Source organism: Telopea speciosissima, chromosome 8 (genome assembly GCF_018873765.1).
Source record: "Telopea speciosissima isolate NSW1024214 ecotype Mountain lineage chromosome 8, Tspe_v1, whole genome shotgun sequence".
In the NCBI taxonomy this organism is placed as follows: Eukaryota; Viridiplantae; Streptophyta; class Magnoliopsida; order Proteales; family Proteaceae; genus Telopea; species Telopea speciosissima.
In genome coordinates this window covers 15,784,739-15,807,004 of record NC_057923.1, presented here as the reverse complement: position 1 = coordinate 15,807,004, position 22,266 = coordinate 15,784,739, and the positions used below count along the sequence as shown (strand labels likewise).

At 39.8% G+C, this 22,266-nt stretch overlaps 2 protein-coding genes across 2 annotated transcripts; both read right to left on the bottom strand.

Annotated features, from left to right (window-relative positions):
- Positions 1 to 1,344: 1,344 nt before the first annotated feature.
- Positions 1,345 to 2,700, bottom strand: LOC122672072. Its single transcript, XM_043869575.1, has 3 exons — positions 2,683 to 2,700; positions 1,640 to 2,593; positions 1,345 to 1,536 (listed from the first exon to the last, which is right to left on the bottom strand). Exons 1-3 carry the CDS (start codon positions 2,698 to 2,700, stop codon positions 1,345 to 1,347), a joined length of 1,164 nt encoding a protein of 387 aa, XP_043725510.1.
- A 3,149-nt stretch (positions 2,701 to 5,849) lies between these two features.
- LOC122638402 (methyltransferase-like protein 7B) lies at positions 5,850 to 19,733 on the bottom strand. The gene is made up of 6 exons (XM_043831351.1): positions 19,372 to 19,733; positions 18,945 to 19,040; positions 18,529 to 18,747; positions 6,909 to 7,005; positions 6,194 to 6,256; positions 5,850 to 6,098 (listed from the first exon to the last, which is right to left on the bottom strand). Exons 1-6 carry the CDS (start codon positions 19,729 to 19,731, stop codon positions 5,905 to 5,907), a joined length of 1,029 nt encoding a protein of 342 aa, XP_043687286.1. The 5' UTR covers positions 19,732 to 19,733; the 3' UTR covers positions 5,850 to 5,904.
- Between the last annotated feature and the right edge of the window lie 2,533 nt (positions 19,734 to 22,266).

Here is a 22,266-nt window from a genome sequence, read left to right as displayed (position 1 = left end):
CCACACACCCCCTGCACTACACACACCACCCATGCTGCACTACACACACCACCCCACCCCACCCACACAACTGCACACACACACACCTGCACACACCCCCCCCTTCACACACACACACCACACACCCCCCGCACTACACACACCACCCCTGCTGCACCTAAACACCCCTGCTGCACTACACACACCACCCCACCCACCCCCACACACACACACACCTGCACCCACACACCCCCCTGCACACACACACCACACCCCTGCTGCACTACACACACACCCCCTGCACCCACACACACACACCCTGTACCTAGCTGCAGCACACCAGACACACACACACACACACACACACACACACACACCCTGCACCTAGCTACAACACATCACACACACCACACTCAAACACACACACACACATACCCCTTGCTGCACCACACACACAAATCTGACAACTTGAAATGAAATTCTAATATATTTTGTGTATTTTGTAGATAATGATGTTGGCATCAGCTAGTGTTAACAGTACGAATTCAAGGGCATTGAAATTTGAGAACTTGAAATGTGACTGTGGATTACGAGCTGCAGTTAGAATTTCATAGTCCGAGCAAAATCCAAATAGGCTCTACTACAACTATCCTAGAAAAGGCAAAGGAGACTGTGATTTCTTTGCTTGGTGCTATCCAAAGGAAGATATGGGAAATCTGTCCATGTCTACAGCTATACCACGAAACAATAACATGATAGATGGGAACCTGTCCATGTCTACAGCTATACCACGAAACAATAACATGATGGATGGGAGTGGAATTCACCCAAATGGAGTGTGTGTGATGAAGGATGACATGTCTGTCAAAATATATCTTGGGTGTCTAATTGTACTGATTCTCTGTATGGTGAACTTTGTACTGCTGGCTTTTAAAGTATGATGTAACTTTGAAACTGGGTAATTAGAAGGTCATGGTCTGGTCTTGTAAGTTGTTGGTCTGGTCCTGTAAGTTGTTGGTATTAGTAATGAAATGGGATTAGTGATGAAATTGTAAGTTGTTGGCTTTGAGTTGTTTTACTTTTTCAAAATTTTTGCTCATTCCAATCTATTAAAGGAACACACAGCTATAGAGCGTGTAGACAATCAAGATAATTATACTAAGATAATCATATTCATTGGCATAATCATAGCATCCAATCCGTTCCATCACCAATATTACAACTTAAAAAACATTCAAAACATTGGTTCATCGACTCCATTTGTTTCATCACAAATATTACAACTTCAAAAGTTCCCAAACACAGTTACAACTTCTCAAATTTCCCTAAAAACACTCCTAACAGAAAATAAACCACTCACTAGAACTACTGACCACTACCCTCTGTGGCTAAACTACTAGCAAATTTTGAATTCCTTCTAGCTCTATAGGCCGTCATCTTTGATCTCACTCTCTCTTGTACAGACCCACTTGGAGACCCAGTAGATGCAGTGTTTGATCTTGTTTGCCTCTGGGAGTTACTTGCATCACCCTGACTGCTGGTTCCACTTTCCATTCTCTACACCAGAAAAAAAATAATTGAATATGAATATAAATATATAAATAAATATATAAATTTATCTAATGAATAACTAGTTAGATTTATAATAAAAAAACCTTACCTCACTACCCCCTCTTTTCCTTTTTCCTTTCCCTTTCACTGCACCCCCTTTGCAGGTTCTCTTGTTGTGATCTACTGTATTGCACTTGCTACATCTTACTGATGATGATCTTTTTCTGAAGACTGAAGGGGCACCTTCATCAATAGCTCTTCTTCTATTTTTGTTGGGTCTACCAAGTCTCCTTCTCATAAAGGGGGGCTGCACGACACCATACAAACTAGTCTCAGACAATCCAATTGTATCTGGTTGTGCATGGATCATCTCTCCATATGCTAGTTGATATCTCTGCACAGTATAGTATGGATCACAATAGTCATCAATGCTCTGGCTCTTCACAGCAATAGCATGGGCTGCATGCTTACAAGGCAGCCCAGTTGCTTCCCATACTTTACATGTACAAGTTCTCTCATCCAACTTAACCACAACAACTTTATTTCCATCATTAACCTCAAACTCATACAATCCTGCTGCATGTGTAGTGCATCCCCTTGCTGCCCTTTCAATAGAATCCAATTTCTTCTTAATAGCTGGTATAATTGTACCCATTAAACTGCATGCAGTAGCATACCTCTGTTGAAACCTTGTCATCAACTGCACCCTAAGTTGGTCAATCAGTGTCACTATTGGCTTGTCTCTATAAGGTGCAATCCATTGGTTGAATGACTCGGTCATGTTGTTAGTCACATGGTCACTCTTGGCACCATGATCAAAGGCATGTCTTGCCCAGCTTGCAGGTGAGTTTCTCATCAACCAGTCATGAGCTTCTACATTTATATCTTTCAGCTCCCCCATAGCTTTCTGAAAATCAGCAGCAGTGGATGCTTTGGCAGCAGTCCAGAAGGCAGTCCTCAACATTGCTCCAGGATAAACACCCCTAAAGTTGGCATATAAATGCCTACAACAATGTCTCTGATTACATCGAGGGAATTGTTGTTGAATTGAATCAATTAGACCCTGTAAATGAAAATTAATATATATATTAATTTAAGCATATAAATATAAAAATGGGAAGCACAACTATTAAATTCACCACATTTACTAACCTTCTGTTTGTCAGACATAAAGGTCAAGTGGGGTATGAAGTCTGTCTCTGATTGTAGAGCAATGTGTAAGCACTAAAGGAACCTCATCCAACTGTCTTTCCTCTCAGCCTCTACTACTCCAAAAGCAACTAGAAATAAACCATTATTTCCATCTAATGATATTGCTGCAAAAAAAATGCCTCCATACTTTCCCTTTAAGTGGCAACCATCCAGTCCCAGAAATGGCCTGCAACCTTGTACAAAACCTTTTATACATGCTTTAAAACACACAAACACCCTTTGAAACACTGGATTTTGATTCATATCATGTCTATCCATCATTTGAATCTTGACTACTGCTCCTGGGTTATACTGATCAATCATATCAAGATACACTGGCAACTGTGCAAATTGTTTAGTATGGTTGCCTTCAATCTCTTCTTTGGCAATCATTCTTGCCCTATACAGCTGTTGTTTGCTTGGTTGCAGTCCATACTGTACCTTCATCATTGCTTCCATGCTTTTAATAGTCATTGCAGGATCTGCCCTGATGTGGGGACCAAGTTTACCAGCTATCCATCTAGAGTTAGCTGCTGCCAATTTTGTCTTTTTTTCACTACAAGTATGTTTGTCTGCAAATGATTTCACAATGAAAGTCTTGCCATCAAGTGCAAGAGAAGCATGTACCCTCCAAGGGCAACCATCACTTGCACAAATCACAGTTACTCTAGTCTTCTCATTCTTTACCTTATATAGTTCAAACCCCTCTTGAATTGCATAGTTCTTCAAGTGGGTTCTATATTCATCCATACAATCAAAAGCCATCCCTTCCTCCAACTCCAATATTCCCCCACCACTAGATCCACTTTTTTTGGAAAATTGTGAATGGTATTCCTCAGAATCATAATCTGAAATACCATCCCGATCTGACTCATCTTCATCTTTATTTTCCTCTGGAACATAATCTGATTCATCATCCTCTTCCTCATCCCCTTTCTGACCAACAGTCTCTGTATTCTCATCACCTACTACTTCTTCAGATTCATCACCATCATCTGAAGAATCTGAAATTCCATCACTTTCTTTATCCAGATCATCCTCACTAAGTTGCCATTTATCATCATCACCTGAATCATTCAATCCCACAGGTTCATACTCATTAGATCCTACAAGACTAGAAGGTGTCCTACTTGATACACCAGTTGTTGTACCACCCCCTCTTTTTACTGTCTTCTTTGGCGGTCTACTACTACTAGGAACAATAGCACTTTGCTGTCTCACCCTTGTAGATTCACCAGCCACATATCTTTGCCTTCTTGTATTAGTGGTCCTACCAATCACCTCACGCTCAAACCCATTAATCTTGTAAGATTTGGTTCCATGCTGAGGCTCACTCTCTTGCACATTAGAGACATACAATCTGATTACCTTGTCAGCCTCAAAGATGTCAAACTGCTGCATCATAGACTGATCATCCCACACCTCCAAATCCTCATTCCCACCAGGTAGTATAGTTTTGCATTTGAAAGTCACACCTCTACCATCTGGTATATGACTTAGGACTGTGCTGTCGATGTCATGTACCATATCAATATACCCATTCCTATCTCTATCAACTATCTTATGTGACACATTCCCATCATAATAGTAATAAATTGTGAATAAATCCATCCTGCACTCATTACACAAATAAGCACATATTTTTAATAAAACACTCCACAAATAAGAGCAAAGAGGGGCATGTATGTCTACTATATGCAAGAGGGCAGAAGGAGGGGTGTGTGATAGGGAAAGAAAGATCATATTCCAAACCATTTAACTGACGACGACACAAGTGATCTCAATCATTTGGTCTGGCCGGGCTTTATTAATTTAGTCCTAAATGGAGTTCTAAATTATTCCTTGCCTAACCCATATTTAGTTTTCCAGCAACGAGGGGAAAAATTCAAAATTAAAGCACTTTCTTAATACATAAACTACATGAATATTCCTACCAAAAGAAAAATACATGAATGTTTCATCTAATCAGAGAGAGGGGGGGTGGTTCAAGTTCTTGATTATCCAAGATCCAAACCACTTCATGTGTAAGAACTTGTCTTTCTGTTCACGACTGGTTAGAGGGTCCTCATTAATCAATTAAGTATAATCCCTAAAGAAGGGAGCAAAGAAAACTTACGTAAAAAATGACCCATTACTAAACTATCCGAAAAGGGTTAATCTAAGAATCTGAAATTATTGAACTCATAGTCCCCTCCTCCTTCTTCTTCTCTCTCTCTCTCTCTCTGGCTATCTATCTATCTAAATGGTTTGGTTGTTCATTGTTAGGATTCAGTTGGTTAAATCCGATTTAGATAAGAAATTGAAAGGGACAACTCTCCCTCCAAAGCTTAAACCAGCTTCTTAGACAAACTCAGCACGCCCAACTCCATTAAACCTGTGTAAATTGCATTTACACAGATAGGTTAGGGGAAAAAAATTCGATTTTGAGGAGTCCGATTTTGTGAGAACTTACATTTGGAGTGAAGTTGTTCCTTCAGAGCTTCGTCTCCTTCTCTTTGGTCGCCGGAATGTGTGCCAAGACGTGGAGCAGAGTTGCAGAGGTGAACCGTTGGTTGCAGAGATGAGTTTGAGCCGATGGAAAAGTTGGAGAGGTGATTTTGAGAAGTTGCAGTAGCTGATGCGAGCCGCCTTCTTCTTCGTTCGACTGAGGTGGGGTGCAAGCTTTCAAAGACAGAGAAGACAGAGAAAAGAGTGGGGTGCAAGCTTTCAAAGACAAAGAAGAGAGTAGCAGAGAGGAGAACCTAGACTAAGGCAGACGATGAAAATAAGGGTTTTTCACTTGAAATGGGAAGGGCAACATTGGAATTAAATTTTAATTTACAAGCTGACGTCATTGTTTAATTGTTCCCAAGTGATGTCCGTTAGTTTTTGGGTTCAAACTCAAATTTTAGGACTTAATGGGTTGGCATTAATAGTTTAATACTGGGGTCCAACATAGGGGGGGGGGGGGGCGCTGAAAATTTCCCTTATTATTAATTTGTTTTTAAATGAGACACTCCCACTGCTGGTTTGTGGCATTTAGTTGTGTCCCTTGACATCAAATTGCTGATTTGAGGCATGTTGTTGCCTCAAACAGTCAACCTACATGTCTTTTCACCAATCAAAAAACGCAGATTATGTAAAAGAAGTTCAGTGGAATGCATAACAGAATAATAGATCAACATTTGTTGCAGTATTTGTGTATTATTTACATGCAATCCCATATATGTGGGGGCTTAGAAGGAACACACTAGAGATGAAAGCCATGTTAATATCAACACCTGAAAACCCAGCTTCAGCAATATTCTTTCCCGTTTCCCTTGAGAGGTGACATCCATCAGAAACTATCTGTTGCAAAGGATCAAGAATGCCCTGGAGGAATTTGAGAGCTGTTCCATCTGCACAAAACAGCGCATCCAATGTTGTCAAGATGAACCAAAACACAACCTCATTGATGCCTCATCAATAAATTAAAGGATGTCCTTAGTAATACCTTGTGCAGCCACATGCTCCATGAAAATGTAAAGGCCACCTGGTTTCAGCACCCTCTTCACCTCTGATTATGTAGTGCAGATGGACGTTAGCAATTTGGAATTTCGAAACCTTTATATTCTTTTAACAAATTCTGCGTTTTAGAAGCTTTTAAGTCCACAACATTTTCAAGAAAATTAAGAAAGGAATAGCCTATACTTGCTTATTAGAGCACAATATCAGTTCTAGCACAAGTATGGGTAGTGATGGGCTGCTTATGAGTCATTAGGCTTAGAGTGTTCACGCTGAAAGACTTTCCTGGCTTGTTTCCAGGTGAGGTTAACTTTACAATGTACAAAACTAGATCAAAATAATCAAAAACTCAATAGACAAAATTCATCCTCAATCAAGGTCCAGGTTAAACTAAAAAGCCCAAGGTTTCATTCAAGCCAGAAAAAGGTTAAACTCAAGAACTCAAGAGCTCTCTCTCTCTCTCTCAGGGAGAACAGAAAAATCAAATACTTGGCAACAATGGAGAAACACAAGCATAGGCTTTTCAACTTCATAAACTTGCTTGTCTTGTCAAATGAGTTCCCAGTTGACTGAAACTGAAGTACTTGCTGAATACAGGACTCCAGAATCAGTTTTAGTTTTTGGACTATTGAAAATGTTACAATCTATTTCTGACAGAAATAATATGAATAAAACAAGGAAAAATAGCACTAAGAAATAAATACCTTCTAGTGTCAAATTAACATCTACAACAGAGCATAATACAAGAGTTCCAATGACTACATCCATGGATGCATCACTTAGTGGCAATGCCTCACCAACCTGCATAAAGAATACAGTCCCAAATACTGGTACATCAAAATTTTAGATCAATAGATTTATACCTTACGGAAAGGAAAAGAAAGAGTAAAATACAATAATTCAAACTCTGAAATTAATGAAGCCAATGAAAGGAAGAAAAAAATGCAGGCTGGCTTGCCTCCAAGAGTTATGGGATGCCAAGCCCCACATGTACAAGCATCAGCTCAGCACTAAAGAAGGCAAAGCTATCTGAAAATGCATTGCCTTCCCAATATACATTGGCATGTCAATGATCTAAGCCTCATACTCAACTTTAGCATAAAATAAAGGGTCCTTCTATTCGTCACTATGAAGATTGAAGTAGATTGCATCACCATACTTTTTTTGCCCAATCTTTTCATTAAAATTATTTAATATATTGAGGGTAAATATAGAAATTGACAAACCAAGAACATCATACCAGACCACTACAGTTCCCCTTCTCTTTCTTTCTAATCGCCGGCAACTCCCTACATCTTCTTGGCAACCTATGTTGTGCCTACGAGTTGTAGCGTTCGCTGCACTAATGGCTGCCAACATCCTCACCCCTACCTCCCCTTCTCTGGTTCTCTCCCTCTTCCCGTCTCCCTGTCCGTCTCTTCCTCTCCGCCTCCGCCCCCACCCTCACTCCTGAATCCGCTGCCCCAGCCCCTCTGCACCTTCATTTTCCCTCCCCTTCAACTCCACCTCCCCCCTTCCCCGACCCCTGCATCTCCACTACAGTGGGAGCAGCACCCAGTAAAGTTCTTTAAGAAGGATGGGGGCGATGCAGTGACAAGAGGTGGGTTTGATCCAATATGAGGTTCATTTCTGTCCCAAGAAACAGCACATATGACCTCTCATCCTTCACTTGGACCGCCAATGCAGTCAAGCTTTTCTCTCCATCTGAGGGGGTGGGGTGCAAATTTGTCATGATAGAGATCCTGTAACAGAGGCATGGAGGGGGTATCCCATATTGACAACCTACGGACTGGAGCAGCAGCAAAGGCAGGCCATGGATGTGTTGCAGAAGTTCAATTTCCCTTATTGACATTTTTCCCCTTTTCTAAATTTGCCCCCAAGTTTCATAATCTCTGATGCCAAATTCAGCGGATTTTGGTTTCCATATCAGTTAATTTTTCTTTGGATTTAGTTTGATTGCTATGTTAGACTCCATTTGTAGGTCAGAATGAAATTGGATAAAAGAGGTAAACTTGTGGAAAATATTTTCCCAATATCTATAATGTTCGTTGCTAGCCACCTACAAGTTCTTGTTTCAGATTTTGAAGGAAAATGTTATTTTTTCCTAGAAAGTACATTCCTTGTGGTCAAGCAGTAGACGGAGGGGGTGGATGCAGGGGTTGGGGGAGGGGGGAGGTGGACTTGCAGGGGAGGGAAATGAGGGTGCGGAGGAACAGAGGGCAGCGGACTCGGGAGTGAGGGTGGGGGCAGAGACGGAGAGGAGGGGAGATGGGAAGAGGGAGAGAACCAGAGAGGGGAGGTAGGGATGAATGGTGTCGGCCATTAGCGCTTGACATGCGAACGATAAAGCCCACCCGCACAACATAGGGTGCCAAGAACGTGTAGGGATTTCGTACAGTTTTTCACTTTATGGAATTCCTATTCTACCCTTAACATATTGAATAACATAAATGAAAAGCATGGGTAAAAAAATCATAGTGAAACAATCCACTTCACTCTTTGTAGTGCTATGGAAGATTACCCTAAAATCGAACATTCATATCCTCACACAGCAACCAGAGATTAATGAATCTCATTGTACACTCAGGCACTGTTTGATAACGTTACGCGTGTTTCTGTTCTGTTTCTCACCAAAAACGTATTTTGGTGTTTTAGTTTGCAGTGTAACGTTTCTGGATTACAAAATGTTGTTTGATCTCAAGTTCTATTGACAATTCACTGCCCCTTTTCTATGTTCAATTACAGCAGTACTACTTCCCTTGATTTCTATTAAAAGTCTAAATGCTGATAAAACCAGGTGGGTCTCTATCTTGTATAGACGTTAGTAGGTTCTCAGAATCACTATTAAGCTTCCCCCCCTTTTTTTTTTGTCAATTCTGAAACAACTAACATGCAGGAATGTCGCATCCAGGGATTAAGGGACCCTCCTTCCATGTGCACCCAAAAGTTAGTGAAGTGCTACTACTGTTCATGAAAGGGAATCAACTTTTCTGTCTGGGCTGATTCCAGATTTTTTTGGACAGTTTCTTAATCTAACCTTTATTGACCTATCAAATAACAAACTCTATAGAAGGAACAGCACCTTGCTTCTCCAATTTCTTAAAAACTATAGATTTAAGGTCTGAAATAGTGCCAATGATGAAAAACTAACGAGAGAAACATGGAGCCAAAAACAAGTTTAAACCTCTTTCCATCTCCCCCCCCCCCGCTCTTTTTCTCTTTTTTCTTGATACTTAAAGGAATGGATTTCACTAAAGAAAGAGAAACAATACTGTCACACAGAAGAAGAAATTAAGCAAATCCTAAAAAGGGACCAGCAAAACAATTAATACAAAAATAGTATCTACAAAAGTTACACCAAACACACCAAACAGCCAACCTAGTAATATTCAATCTATGAAATCCTACTACAATGTAAGAACAGAAGAAGAAACAGATCATCATTGTCTATCTGATCATGGCTCACTGCTGCTCTGATGTTCAAAAAATTCTTCGGTTATTTCCTACCATATCCTTCAATAAACAGAATATAAAAGGAGATTATTCAGGCCCTAGCCAGACCATCAAAAGTGACCCGTTGCAAAAGCATCCTACTCCTCTAAGGGGCATTGAGCCATTAGAAAAAAATGTTCAATTAAACTGAATTAGCATAGTCTCCATACGAACTCATGTTTTATTTATTTATTTATTTTTTTTTATAATCAAGGGAAGAGGGATAGTGCTCAAGTGGCAGAACAGAATTTTGTAGTTCAACCCCGAATAACTGAGATAACGGTTTATTGAGTAGCCCTGAGTTTAGCATGCAACACTACAAAACAGTTACCACCAAATTTCTTTGCAACCAAAATGGGTCATAATTTCAAGTAATAGAACTGGATCAGTCTTGGCAAATCTAAGTCCAGATTTATATAAAAAGCTGTTAATCGATAGTAGAGAATCCAATATGAATATCATTACAAATTAATGGTAAGTTAATTCAAGCTCATGGTTTCAACAAGGACTACAATCTAACAAAAGACTGGAGTGGGGAATTCAAATCATAGAGTGAGTTGCAGACCCAGATTCAGAGGCATAAAATCTACATATTTTACCAACTAATCAAACTTCCATCTCAAGTTGCTAACATCCTATCAGAACGTTTGATACAGAAGATCTGAACAAGGACCATTAAAAACAAGGGGAAAAACCCATCCATGGGGCATTGAGCTTGATGGCTACACACAGCAACAGAGATTTTATAGTGATTGCTAGTTAATAGAACAGCAGCATAGTATAAGAAAAACCCTAAACAAAAGTGTAAAATCCATACCTTGGGTGGATTTCTTCAAGCTACAACTCGAAGGCAAGGCAGCAGGGAATAGCAGTCAAAGAGGTTACCTGAGAAAAAATCTCGTTCACATGAGATTTTAAATCGACATACAAACCGAGAGAGCAAGAGAGAGAGGCGAGAAACAGAGAGAGAGAGAGAGAGAGAGATGAACAGATAGAAGGAGCTAACTATGGGTATTAGGCGAGATAGAGAGGCGAGAAACAGAGAGAGATGAACAAATAGATGGAGCTCACAGATGGGGTTTTTTATTTCTCCCAAACCAGGGTTCAAATAGTCTCCAAACTCCAGTCGACTGGAGGTCCTGGGGTGCTGTTATGGTCCTCCAAATATCACCTAAAAGTGACGAATTCTGTTGCTGAGATCTAGGGTTTTGATTAGCAGCATGACTCCTCTTTTAGAGAAAACCAGTCCGTTCCACCATTAACGAGAGAGAGAGAGATTTACCTGGACAGTGGAGGGACAGCAGCGGTGATCGTCGAGCTTGAGGTGAGAAGTCGAGCAGAGGTTACCTGAGTACGCAAAAGGATCTCACAGAAGCAAGAGAGAGATGAGCGATAGAGAGAGAGAGAGAGTTGCAGGTTTCTGCCTTAAGGTTTTCCCCTGTACATGGAGTTCAGCGTTGAGTGAGAGATGAGCGAGAGAGAGAGAGAGAGAGATGCCTGGTAATGTATTGGGGTCTGATTATCGGGCAACAGTTTTTGATAAAAGCTACAAACAATGTAAAAACAAGAAAAAGTTGTTTCTACAAAAACTTTGGCACCGTTTGACAACGTTAGTAGCGTTTCTGTTTTGTTTTTGACTAAAAACGTATTTTGGTGTTACTAGCACTAGAATAACGTTACTGGCTTCCTGAAAGATGTTTGATAAACCTGTTCCAGAAACGTATCCAGAACACTATTAATACTGAAAAGAGTTTGATAAAAGCTGTTTCTGTAACAGTTTTGTATTGATTAATGTAAATTACAAAATTGCCATTTTTACTAAAATACATATAAAATCATGGATGGTAGGACATTAAAAATTATTTTTAATTAAAAAAATATTGAAAAAACATATAAAGAAAATTATATGCCAAAAAGACAAAAGAAGGAAAGGGCAGAGAAAAGAAAAGTCTCTCTGACTCTCTCCATAGCTAGCTCTAACTTAGGGAATATTTCCAATTCCAACACCTTTAAACAGCTAGTTGTGTTTGGTGGGTGGATTCATCTTCACTGAAACTACAATGGAGCTTTAAAATTACCCCCCTTTCAGCAAAATTACATGAATCCCCTTCATGGACAGCATTACCACATCTTAGGTGGTTTTCTGAGAATGATGAAAAGGCTTTCACATGGCTCAGTCCAACAATTTGAATCCAATTAATGCAGAAAAAGAAGAATAAAACCATGTAAATATGGAAGAATCTAAAAAAAAAAAAAAAACACTCAAGTAACTCACATGTCATATACATAGGTATTTGAAATTTGAATGAGGATTTGCCAACTCATTCAATCAACTCATGTGAGAGGAAGAGACTTGCAGTGATTAGTTCATTTTCAGTTTAATTACCACTTGAAGGCACTCCTAGGAGTCTAGGGCAGTCAAGTCTCATCTCAAAAGGTGTGAACAGGTTGGCTGAACATGGGACTCAATGGGTAATACAATTTCTTTATGGAAATGTGGACACCCTTAAAAAGGGTGATAAATGAATTGAAAAGGGTAATGGTATAAAATGAGAAAAGTTGATGATGGTGAGGTGGGTCTTTTTTTCTTTTATTTCTGTACCTTATAACCCTTTTTCCAAGATCAAATTCTTTCATCAGAAGAAAACTCACAGTACCAACTACGAAATTGCTTGTGTGGGTCTTGTTTGAGTTCTAATGCCCATTCTCCCAAACACACATACTTTTCTCCAGAGTTAAAGGTATGCCCAGAATTCCTGGAATGATCATTTCTTTCTTAAGACTGACTTGGACTTTGACGCAAATGTGTTTGGGTGTATGTGTGTGTGTGTGAGAGAGAGAGAGAGAGAAGCAACCATTATAAACACCCCTCACCTCACTGGCAGCTTCACCCAAAATAGAGGTTTTATTTCAGAAATAAATGAGATGAGAGGTCACCTTCACCTCAGGAACCTTACACTGGGCTCCATCTTAAATCAAAATAATGATCAATAGTGCCTTTGTGTGTGGATTCTCTAGTAGTTTTCCATTTTATAAATCAATAACCAGCCACTACAAAGTTAAAGTAGGGGATCCGTCATATTACTAAAACCACTAGAAAACAACAAGCTAGAGCAAGAAATGAACAAGGACCTAGGACTCAGAATCAAAGAAGAGAGAAATTGAGCATCATCCAACAATCCAGATTATTCAAACAACAGAGAAAAACCATTAAACTGACCCACCAACGACTTCTGATTCCCATCAAATTAAATAATTGTGCAGCACAAATTTGGGGGAAAAAACACAAAAGCAACCAATGAATCTCAGCCCACCAAATGCCAATAAAACATGTGTAGAGAGGCTAAAATCAATCCAAAGAGAACAAACAATAACAACCAATGCAGACATAACACAAAGAGGAAGATAACAAACATCAAAGCCAGAAGGCAACCAGAGAACATCTACAGAACTAACAAACCATTACACGACTGCAATACGGATTCCAGCAGACAAATGGAGGGATTACCAGTTTTAAGAGAGACCAAGAGATAGCGAGAGAGAGAAAGAATGAGAGATTACCTTGTTTGTAATCACTGGTTGCACTAAGCTGGACTCCCAGATGGTAAAATCCCTACATTTGCAACATGAAAAGCCATAAAATCAGGCCTATTCAGTCAATCGAAGATTACAAAAAAAAGCCCTAAAATCGGAAGAGAGGCGAAACAGAGAGAGATTACAACATATATATGTATATATATATATATATATATATAGAAAGAAATAATCATTATTGCTGTCATGTAAGCATAAACAATTTCATAAAAAACCCAATGAAATCCTTACCTTTCGGTTGTTGAAGTTCCTCAATCTACCAGCACAGGGCTTACAGCAGGTCAGTCTACAAATCTCTGAGACAAAAATTGCAGGAAAAAATCAGCCTTATACTTCACAAGCCGAGACTGACATAGGTTTAGCAGAGGTGGGAGGAACAAAATGGAGAGGATGTCCAGCTGAGAAACAGAGGTGCAGGCAGCGTTTGGGGCTGCCAGAGAAGGAGAGGCGATAAACAGAGAGAGAGAGAGAGCGAGATAGTGAGAGAGAGAGTGAGAGATTCTTAAGGATAGAGAGGCGATAAACAAAGAGAGATGAACAAATAGAACCCTAAATCAGGAGGACAAACACTCATTCGCACCTGCTCTGGTCTTCTATCGAAGAAGGTCAGACCATACCATATCAGAGAGCGAGAGAGAGATAGCGAACAGCGACAGAGAGAGAGGATACTATGGATCTCAGAGCATCGATTGCTTGTTCTGCAGGTCTCCCTTCTCCTATGAGTTTATTGCTTCAAAAAGGAGGTTGAGATAGAAGACCTTTTAGGAAAGGTCGAGTGAGAGAGATAGAGTTGCAGGTTGGTGCATTCCCTCCAGAGAATGACACAGAGAGTGAGCGAGAGAGAGAGAGCGAGATAGTGAGAGAGAGAGAGAGAGAGAGAGAGTGAGAGATAGCAAAGATAGAGATGGACCGTACCTTGTTGCAGCTCTCCCTTCAGATCGTCTCCCTTCTCCCTTCGTCTGCAAAATAGGGTTTCCCTTTACCCCTTTCCTTTTCTTTTGTTTGAGCGAACAGTGAACGAGTGTGATTTGTCGAGTAACAGTTTTTGCCATTGGCTTGTAAAATGGTAATAACAACAAATTGTTGTTATGTCAAAAACGTTTTTTAAGGCATAAATTGTTATAAATTTTAATTTTTGTTATAAAAAACAAGTGAAACAAAATGGTTTTATCAAATGGTTTTATTGTTTCATTTGTGTTCTCATAACGTTACTGGCAAAGAAACAGAAAAAATATAACGTTGTCAAACGGTGCCTTTATTGTTGCCATAAGTTGTTATAAATTTTGATTTGTGGTAACAGAACCACATGAAACAAAACAGGTTTATCAAACGGTTTTTCTGTGCTATTTGTGTGCTGGGAACACAAATAGCACAGAAACACCGGAAACAAAAGTGCCTGCTTAATAACCTTACTGCTGTTTTTGTTCTGGTTATGTGCTAAGAAACAGCAGAACAGTTTTTTTCTTTTCTGTGCTGAGAAACCGTTTTTGACCCGCTTGGTAAACCTGTTCTGGAAAACGATTTTCTTTCTTCACTTTTTCCTCTTCTTCTTCTTCTCTTGGTTATGGGTCTTGACTGCAATTGCAACCTGCTTTTAAATCTTTTATCAATGAATCGTACCTTCTGTGTGTGTTTGCTTGGGGAGTCGCTGACTTGGCCAACTTGCATTTCTTCCCTTCTCCTCTTGGTACGATTCCCTTCCTCCTTTCAATTTCTTCCCTTTTTTATTTTTTCATTACCCATACATCCCTGTTTTGTTCTGTTCAGTCCCAGCTTGATCTGGTTCCACAAGAGAGACACAAATCCTTCTCACTTATTCATCTTTCCATCCCAAACTCTAGGGTCTGAATCGATTCTCTTGTGCGACCCTAGACCTTGTTTCTTACACCTTAAATCTAACCCTGCTGTCATATATCAAACTGAAATCAAATCTGATCTCTGTTCTACCACCAGGTATGATTTTAGTGGCTTGGCTTTATTTCTGGCTTGATCTTTTGGGTGAATAAGTACTCTGTACTTAAGAGGGTAGTCCATTCGGATACCTACCCTGAAATTTCCCTTCGATTGGGCTTTCAGGGAGGGAGGTCTTCTCATTTCTAGTAATGGCGAAAGCATATCGAACCGGTGATTTTGTTGAAGTTTGTAGCAACGATGAAGGTTTCTTGGGTTCCTACTTCGCTGCGAAGGTTCTCAAGTGGGAAACCCTAATAACCATGGCTTTCAGTTCACTCCAATGGATGAACACAAAAACCGTGGTTCTTAGGGTTTCTATGAACCAAATCGTGCATAGAGAGCGAGCAACAAAAAGAGAGAGAGAGGAAGAGATAGAGTGAGAGAAAGAAAGGGATAGATTACGAGGTCGATCTTACCTCCAAAATGAGTTGCAGGTTGTACAAGGTTTCAATGGCTAGAGGCGTGAGAGGTGAGAGAGAGGTTAGAGGCGTGAGCAGTTTATCGGGCACAACTTTTAATTTTCAGCACAGAACGACAGAACATGTTGGACATGTTCTGTCAAAAGTTTTCCAGGGAGCATAAATTTTGATTTATGTTTCCAAAAACACTTCGTTATCAAGCGGTTTTTGGGTGTTTTCCCGTTTCTCGGAACGGAAAAACACCAAAAACTATTTCTCGTTAGGTTATCAAGCGGGCTCAAAATGTTATCAAACGGTGCCTCATAATGCAACAAACAGCCACAAGATATCAAGTCAATCAAGTGAGCACATAAAAAATATTATTCCAAGCATTTTTAGCTATCAACCAAATTGGTAAATGAATGAATTTACCCCCAATTTGTCTATTATTATCTAGAAGAGGTAGCCAAGCTTAAGGATTTAAATTTTTGCATTATAAGAAATCTTCGTTTAAATACTTCACAGGTTATGTTTAAATCTTTTTGTTTCCAGCACTTTAGATCTTATACCACCCAGTAAAAGACCATTCAACCTAGAAAACAATGTCAGTGTCTCAACTTTGAAACATCAAGACAAGCTACTGACCACACTCTATCAACAAAGTCACTTCATCTCCTCCGACAACCTACCTCCCTTGTATAAAAATAAAAATAAGGGTAAAGTACACGTACCCCCCTAGAATGCACCCAATATTCCTCGTACCCCCCTAAGCGGCTCAATATTCCACGTACCACCCCTCAATATTCCATGTACCACCCCTGCTTTACACCCCAAATGCCATTTAAATCCACACCAAGTATTAAATGCTAAAAAATTACCAAATTACCCTTTCTTCTATCTTTTCTAAATTTTGAAAAGACCTAATTGCCCCAACCTATTTGCTACAATTTGCAAAGACCAAAATGCCCTCATCTTCTCCAAACATCATCTTAATACCACCACCACCACCACCGCCACCACCCGCCATTAACTCCATCACCACCGTGAAGCCCCACCTCCGTATCTCTCTCCAATCTCATATTTCTCTACCTTCAAACCCTCGCACTGACTCACTCTCTGCCCTCTGCGCACTCTCATATCTGCTCATTGTGGCTCCCTTTCATTGTTGTTGTTAATCCCCACTCTTAATTACTTCTCCTCCACTTAATACTCCTGTTATTCCTTTCGAAATTCCTTTCTTGAGTTCTGGATTTGGTATTATTTAACCTCCACTACCAACCAGTTCCCAAACGAACTGTCGACACTGGTGTGAAATACAAAATTTCTGAACCTGAAAAAAAAAAAATTTGTGGTAAATTTACCTTCTTTCTTCATCGATCTTCTATTTACATCTGTGCATCGATTCAATCCCAACCCCCACGAACAAGCTACAAAGATGATCAATTTTCCTATGATCTGTTCCGACTTCGGATGCTATTTGACATTTATCCCAAAATTAAGAAGAAGAAGAAGAAAAAAACAGGCATAGATATGTTCTATATAAACTAGAATTCGACATTTAAATACATATTAGGGATTTGATGCGAGCATTTGTTGATGGAGAAGAAGATACACACATACACAAAGAGCATATATCACATCCAGAGAGCACCAACGTCTCGAAGCAAAGGCACCAGTTGTCCACTGAGATGAAGCGCCGTCAGACTCTCTAATCCTCCCAACCTCTTCCCTCCTATGAACACAGCCGGTGTAGGTGAAGAAGGTGTAGACAGAGGCGTAACCCCTGATCTTCCTTCACCATCACCCTGACTATTGTGAGTAGCGAGTGCTCCCAATTCGGCTTCTTCTAATTCGATGACGGGCGGGTGAACACCAAGAGTGGAAAGCAAACTCAGGGAGGTGGGCTTCACCACCACAATCACAATCACATCGATCAGGAAAAGAAAAGTTTCAGAGTTCGTGAAGACGAACAAATCGAAAGAAAACACTAGATTCCATTGCTTCACGGTGGTGATGGTGTTAATGGTGGGTGGCGGTGGCGGTGGCGGTGGTGGTGGTGGTGGTGGTAGTATTAAGATGATGTTGGGAGAAGATGAGGGCATTTTGGTCTTTTCAAATTTTAGCAAATAGGTCAGGGCAATTAGGTCTTTTCAAATTTTAGAAAAGATAGAAGAAAGGGTAGTTTGGTCATTTTTTAGCATTTAACACTTGTTGTGGACTTAAATGGCATTTGGGGTGTAAAGCAGGGGTGGTACGTGGAATATTGAGCCGCTTAGGGGGGTACGAGGAATATTGGGTGCATTCTAGGGGGTACGTGTACTTTACCCTAAAAATAAAGATGAGACAAAATAATAATAAAAAAACCTCAAATCAATCCATAAACAAATACATAACCTAATAATTGCTAAGGCCTCCACTTAAAAGTTAAAACCTAAAGGCACACCAGCAACAAAATTATTATTAATTTTTTAATACTTCTAGGGGTGTCCTGAACATCAACTTAAGTTCCCATAAAAAAAAAATTAAAAAAAAAAATCAACTTAAGAAATTATTCTCAACAGAAGCAATATGATTTTGTGTCAACAGATGCATGTTAACATCATCTGAAAGAGAAATATCAGCAGTGTTATCTGGATAGTAATAAGTTGAGAGGCCATAATCACCTAAAAGTAGAAGGTTTCAAAACAACATGCTTTCAGTTATGTTGTTGCATCCTAGTTGTGGTTTCTTCCTTTGCAAGTTTGTTGTATCATTGTCTTCTTCTTCAATAACCCGCCCCCAACATGATACTAAAAACAAACAAGCGAGTGACCATATGACAACAGAGATAAGATTACCATTGTTAAAAGTATAGTTCCAACTAAAATTGCCAGGGAAGAAGCTGCACCGTTTGTATAAAATTAAAATTTGATGTCGGTAGACCTGCAGCTACTGCTGCCTCTCGAGCATATTTTTCCATCTTTTTGTTTGGATCCACACCATAAACATGGACATCACCATCACTGGCATAATATTTGAGATTGGGACCAGTCCCAATGCCAAGCTCCAGCACTTTCTTACTCTTCCCTCTCAACTTAGAAAACAGTTCTGATTTATATCCTGCAACCTATATAATAAGTAATGTTATGCAATTGGATGTGTGCAGAAGCCAAATTATAAATTAGAATAACATTGGCACTCTCAAAAGCACAGTGTTACAAGTAGTTGTAATTGCTGCAATCACACAGTTGCAATTAAAAATTTCTCAGATATCACTAAGACAACAAAAAATTGTTGTTCATGGGGTACAGGGTAGTCACTTACGTCTGCCTCGTAAGCTTTCATGCCCTTCGCCAAAACCAGAGCATAGAACTCCTCATACCAATCTGGTCTTGGGGGATGAATTCTCTCCAGCATAGCCTGTGTGGATGACTAACTGTCACTTTGTACAGGCAACCATAAGCAATAACAACATATTTGTTTTTTGAGTCAGATTAACAGAGAATATCTGGAGGAACATTGGATGCAATACTTGGAAGCTAGAACCCACCTGAATGTTGTTTCCAATTCCGTAAAAAGATGCACTTTAAGAAAAAAAGTATTGAGTTTGCAGATGGAAATTCAGAAATGTGTCTACATTACCTGTTGTTTAACTCGATTAAAGTTCATAACCGATTAAGTGAGACTATACGAATTCAGCAAAATCATAAGAGAAATATCATATTCAAATTCAGGATAAACAGCAACATACCGCTTGGTCGGCCTTCATCTCGGATGCATTTGAAGGAAAGATCGGAAGCAAAGCTGCTCCCGAAGCTCCGATGAAACGTCTTCTCCCACATAAACACAACCCCCTGGAGCAGAGCGAACCCAATTCAACACATACATCATCGCTGCTGCTCTTCGGTAATGGTGATCCCGAGTAATCGCGTTTAAGGGACGATTCACTTGGAATTCCGGCATTCGTGGTTGATGTTGCATTGGTTTTGAATAAAGAGAGGGCTTTGATCTGTGAAGGTTTCGGCTCCGAAGCAGATAAGATTATTCGGCGGGAGTAACAACAATGGCTCCGTTCAGATAGCGGGAGCAGGTGTTGTGACTGTGTGTACATCGTCATCATTCCATTACAGGCTATCAACTCCACAGAAGGTCACCAAGCACTCTCCAGTCTCCACTGGTTCCTTAAGACTTCAATTGGTGGACGAAATTTTGCTGCTATCTGCTGGCAGTCGAGAAAACGGAATAATTCACCTACCCTTTGGTTCAAAAATATCCTCCTATGTTTTAGTATTATCTAAAATAAAATAGGAAACCAGTTTTCTGTTCGGGTGTATGGCCTACGCCAGCACTCTCGGACAGAGAACTTTTTCCCAATAAAATAACCTCTAAGAACCTATTTCCTTGGCTGCCAGCAGGGTAGGGTAGTAGGAACATTCCAACGAAAATCCACCGGCTACCCTTGTAACAGGAACATTTTTGCTACCCTGCTACAGTTGATGGTGGAGATATTTTTTGTGGCTTTTTTCTAGAATGGGACATATTTGCAATTTGACATTTCTATTTTCTACTGCAAAATCTGTTTTTTTCCCTTCCCAACACTTCCATGAGTCTATCTCACTTTTCCATATGAAAAGACATCTCTATCCCATTGTTTTGAGAAGGAGAGAGATAGACACATATCACACTCCGAGATAGAAAACTACTTTCCATTATTTATTTAGGGAAAAAGAACACTCCCTCGTCGTGTGGTTCCTATGCCCCCCCCCACACATAGGGGATTAGGATCGTCTCTAGGGAGCAAGGAACTGCCAGGGCATTGCCAGTCATTGGGCTGTGCCACACACATCCCTAGGCATGCACCGAGATGTGTGCAACACATCTCAATCGCTGGATGCCCCCTGGCAGCACCCTGGGCGCACGCCTCCCTGGAGACGAGCTAAATTCCACACAGGAACATGCAAAGTACCACCCTATCTCCCATGAAATCAATAGTCACATTTATCTCGATGACCCTGCATGTGATCTAATTGGTCCCCGCACTGGTGCAAGTGCTACATGACCAGACAACAATTTTTTGCTCGTTTATTTATTATTCGGTCCATCTGAATGTCACCAAGCTCCAACTAGTGACAAAACATTCACAAGTTTCAATACCCTATAGTACCCATATTTTTTGAAGAAAGTTTTCCTCTGCCATGCAACGTCATTCTAGGGTTCACAAACCTCTATAGATTTTAGTTTGTTTTCCAAAAATACCCTAATGTGCACATTTGAAGCCTCCCCACGGTAAATGGATTGCCATTCACCATGACTTAAGAAAAAATCGATCCCCTTTTTTTGTTTTTTTCTTTTATCGGTTTGCAGGTAACTTTTAGGGTAAAAACAATCTTTTTAATTGAAACCTTGAATTTCCATTTAAGATTTTTAACAGACCATTGTTAAGGGTAGCTTTGTAAAATCACATTAAAACATTTCTCTATCCAACCATATTCAGATACATTCAAAAGTTGACGTGAAGTCTGATTAAAAAGTGGGGGTAGTCCTCCTTATTCTTTGAAGCCCTATGTCGAAGACGAGCGATCAGAAAGGCAGCAGAGATGTGATCAAACGTTACCGTAGACGGAGAAGATGCCTCTCTCCCTTTGATTTTGAACATCTCTCTCTCTCTCTCTCTCTCTCTCTCACACACACACACACACACACACACGTGCGCGCGTGTAAGGGTGTTAATGAGTAACCATAACCAAGTACAGAATCCGGATCCGGACCGAATACCCGGTTCTGATCCGGGCCGAATTTAATATGGTTAAGTATTGGATCTGAAAATGGCTTTATAATCCGGATCCGGATCTACCCACCTATCCGACGGATCTATTCGGATCCAGACCGAATACCTGCTTTAAAAATTAACATACAACCCTAATATCTTATTAGGTTTAAAAGACTATAGTTGACGCCTTGATGGTTAAGTGATTAACTTAATCCTTCAATTCACACTTCTTCCTCTTTAGTCTTTATCAATTCATCTTCCCCTTCTTCCTCTTTAGTCTTTACTGTTCCAATTAGATTTATTTTATTTTTCAATTAAAATATTCTATCAATATTTCTTTTACTTAAGCAAGTCATATATTTTGATCTCAAACTTTTGCTTTGCTTTGTTTCGTGAATATCAGAACCGAACGAGAACCAAATGACATAGCTGAATTTAAATTGAATATAATAACCAGATGTTTAGAGGACTAAGACCCGTATCGCCAACCCCTCGTAGGGGAATATTCCTGAGATGCTTTTTTGATCCCTCCCTTTTCTTTTTTTTTTTAAACCTATTTTCTATTCTTCTCTCTTTTACTTCTTGTACTTCTTTTTTTTTCTCTTATATCTTTTACAGTCTTAGCCTCTTCGGATCCATGTAACAGACCCCATTTAGTTGGGATAAGGTTATGGTTGTTGTTGTATAGTAACCAGATAAGAACCGAATACAAGAACCGGATTGTAACAAGATCCAAACTGGAACCATTCAGGAAAGGTTATGTTATTCAATTCTATAACCGCTTCAGTACTTGGTACGGATTTGGATCACACTGTCACTACTTGGAATCGAATCGAATCTAGACCGAATACTTGATTCCGTATTCGATTGACACCC

Bases quoted from the DNA above. Each gene is read 5' to 3' on its own strand.
- LOC122672072 (XM_043869575.1), bottom strand. The intron at 1,537-1,639 runs GTAAGGTTTTTT...TTTCTGGTGTAG, and splicing joins GGAAAAGAGGGGGTAGTGAG to AGAATGGAAAGTGGAACCAG.
- LOC122638402 (XM_043831351.1), bottom strand. From the start codon at position 19,731: ATGTACACACAGTCACAACACCTGCTCCCGCTATCTGAACGGAGCCAT. The intron at 7,006-18,528 runs GTGCAGCTTCTT...TTCTTTATGCAG, and splicing joins ATTTTAATTTTATACAAACG to GTTGGTGAGGCATTGCCACT. The intron at 6,257-6,908 runs GTATTTATTTCT...CTACATAATCAG, and splicing joins TGTTAATTTGACACTAGAAG to AGGTGAAGAGGGTGCTGAAA.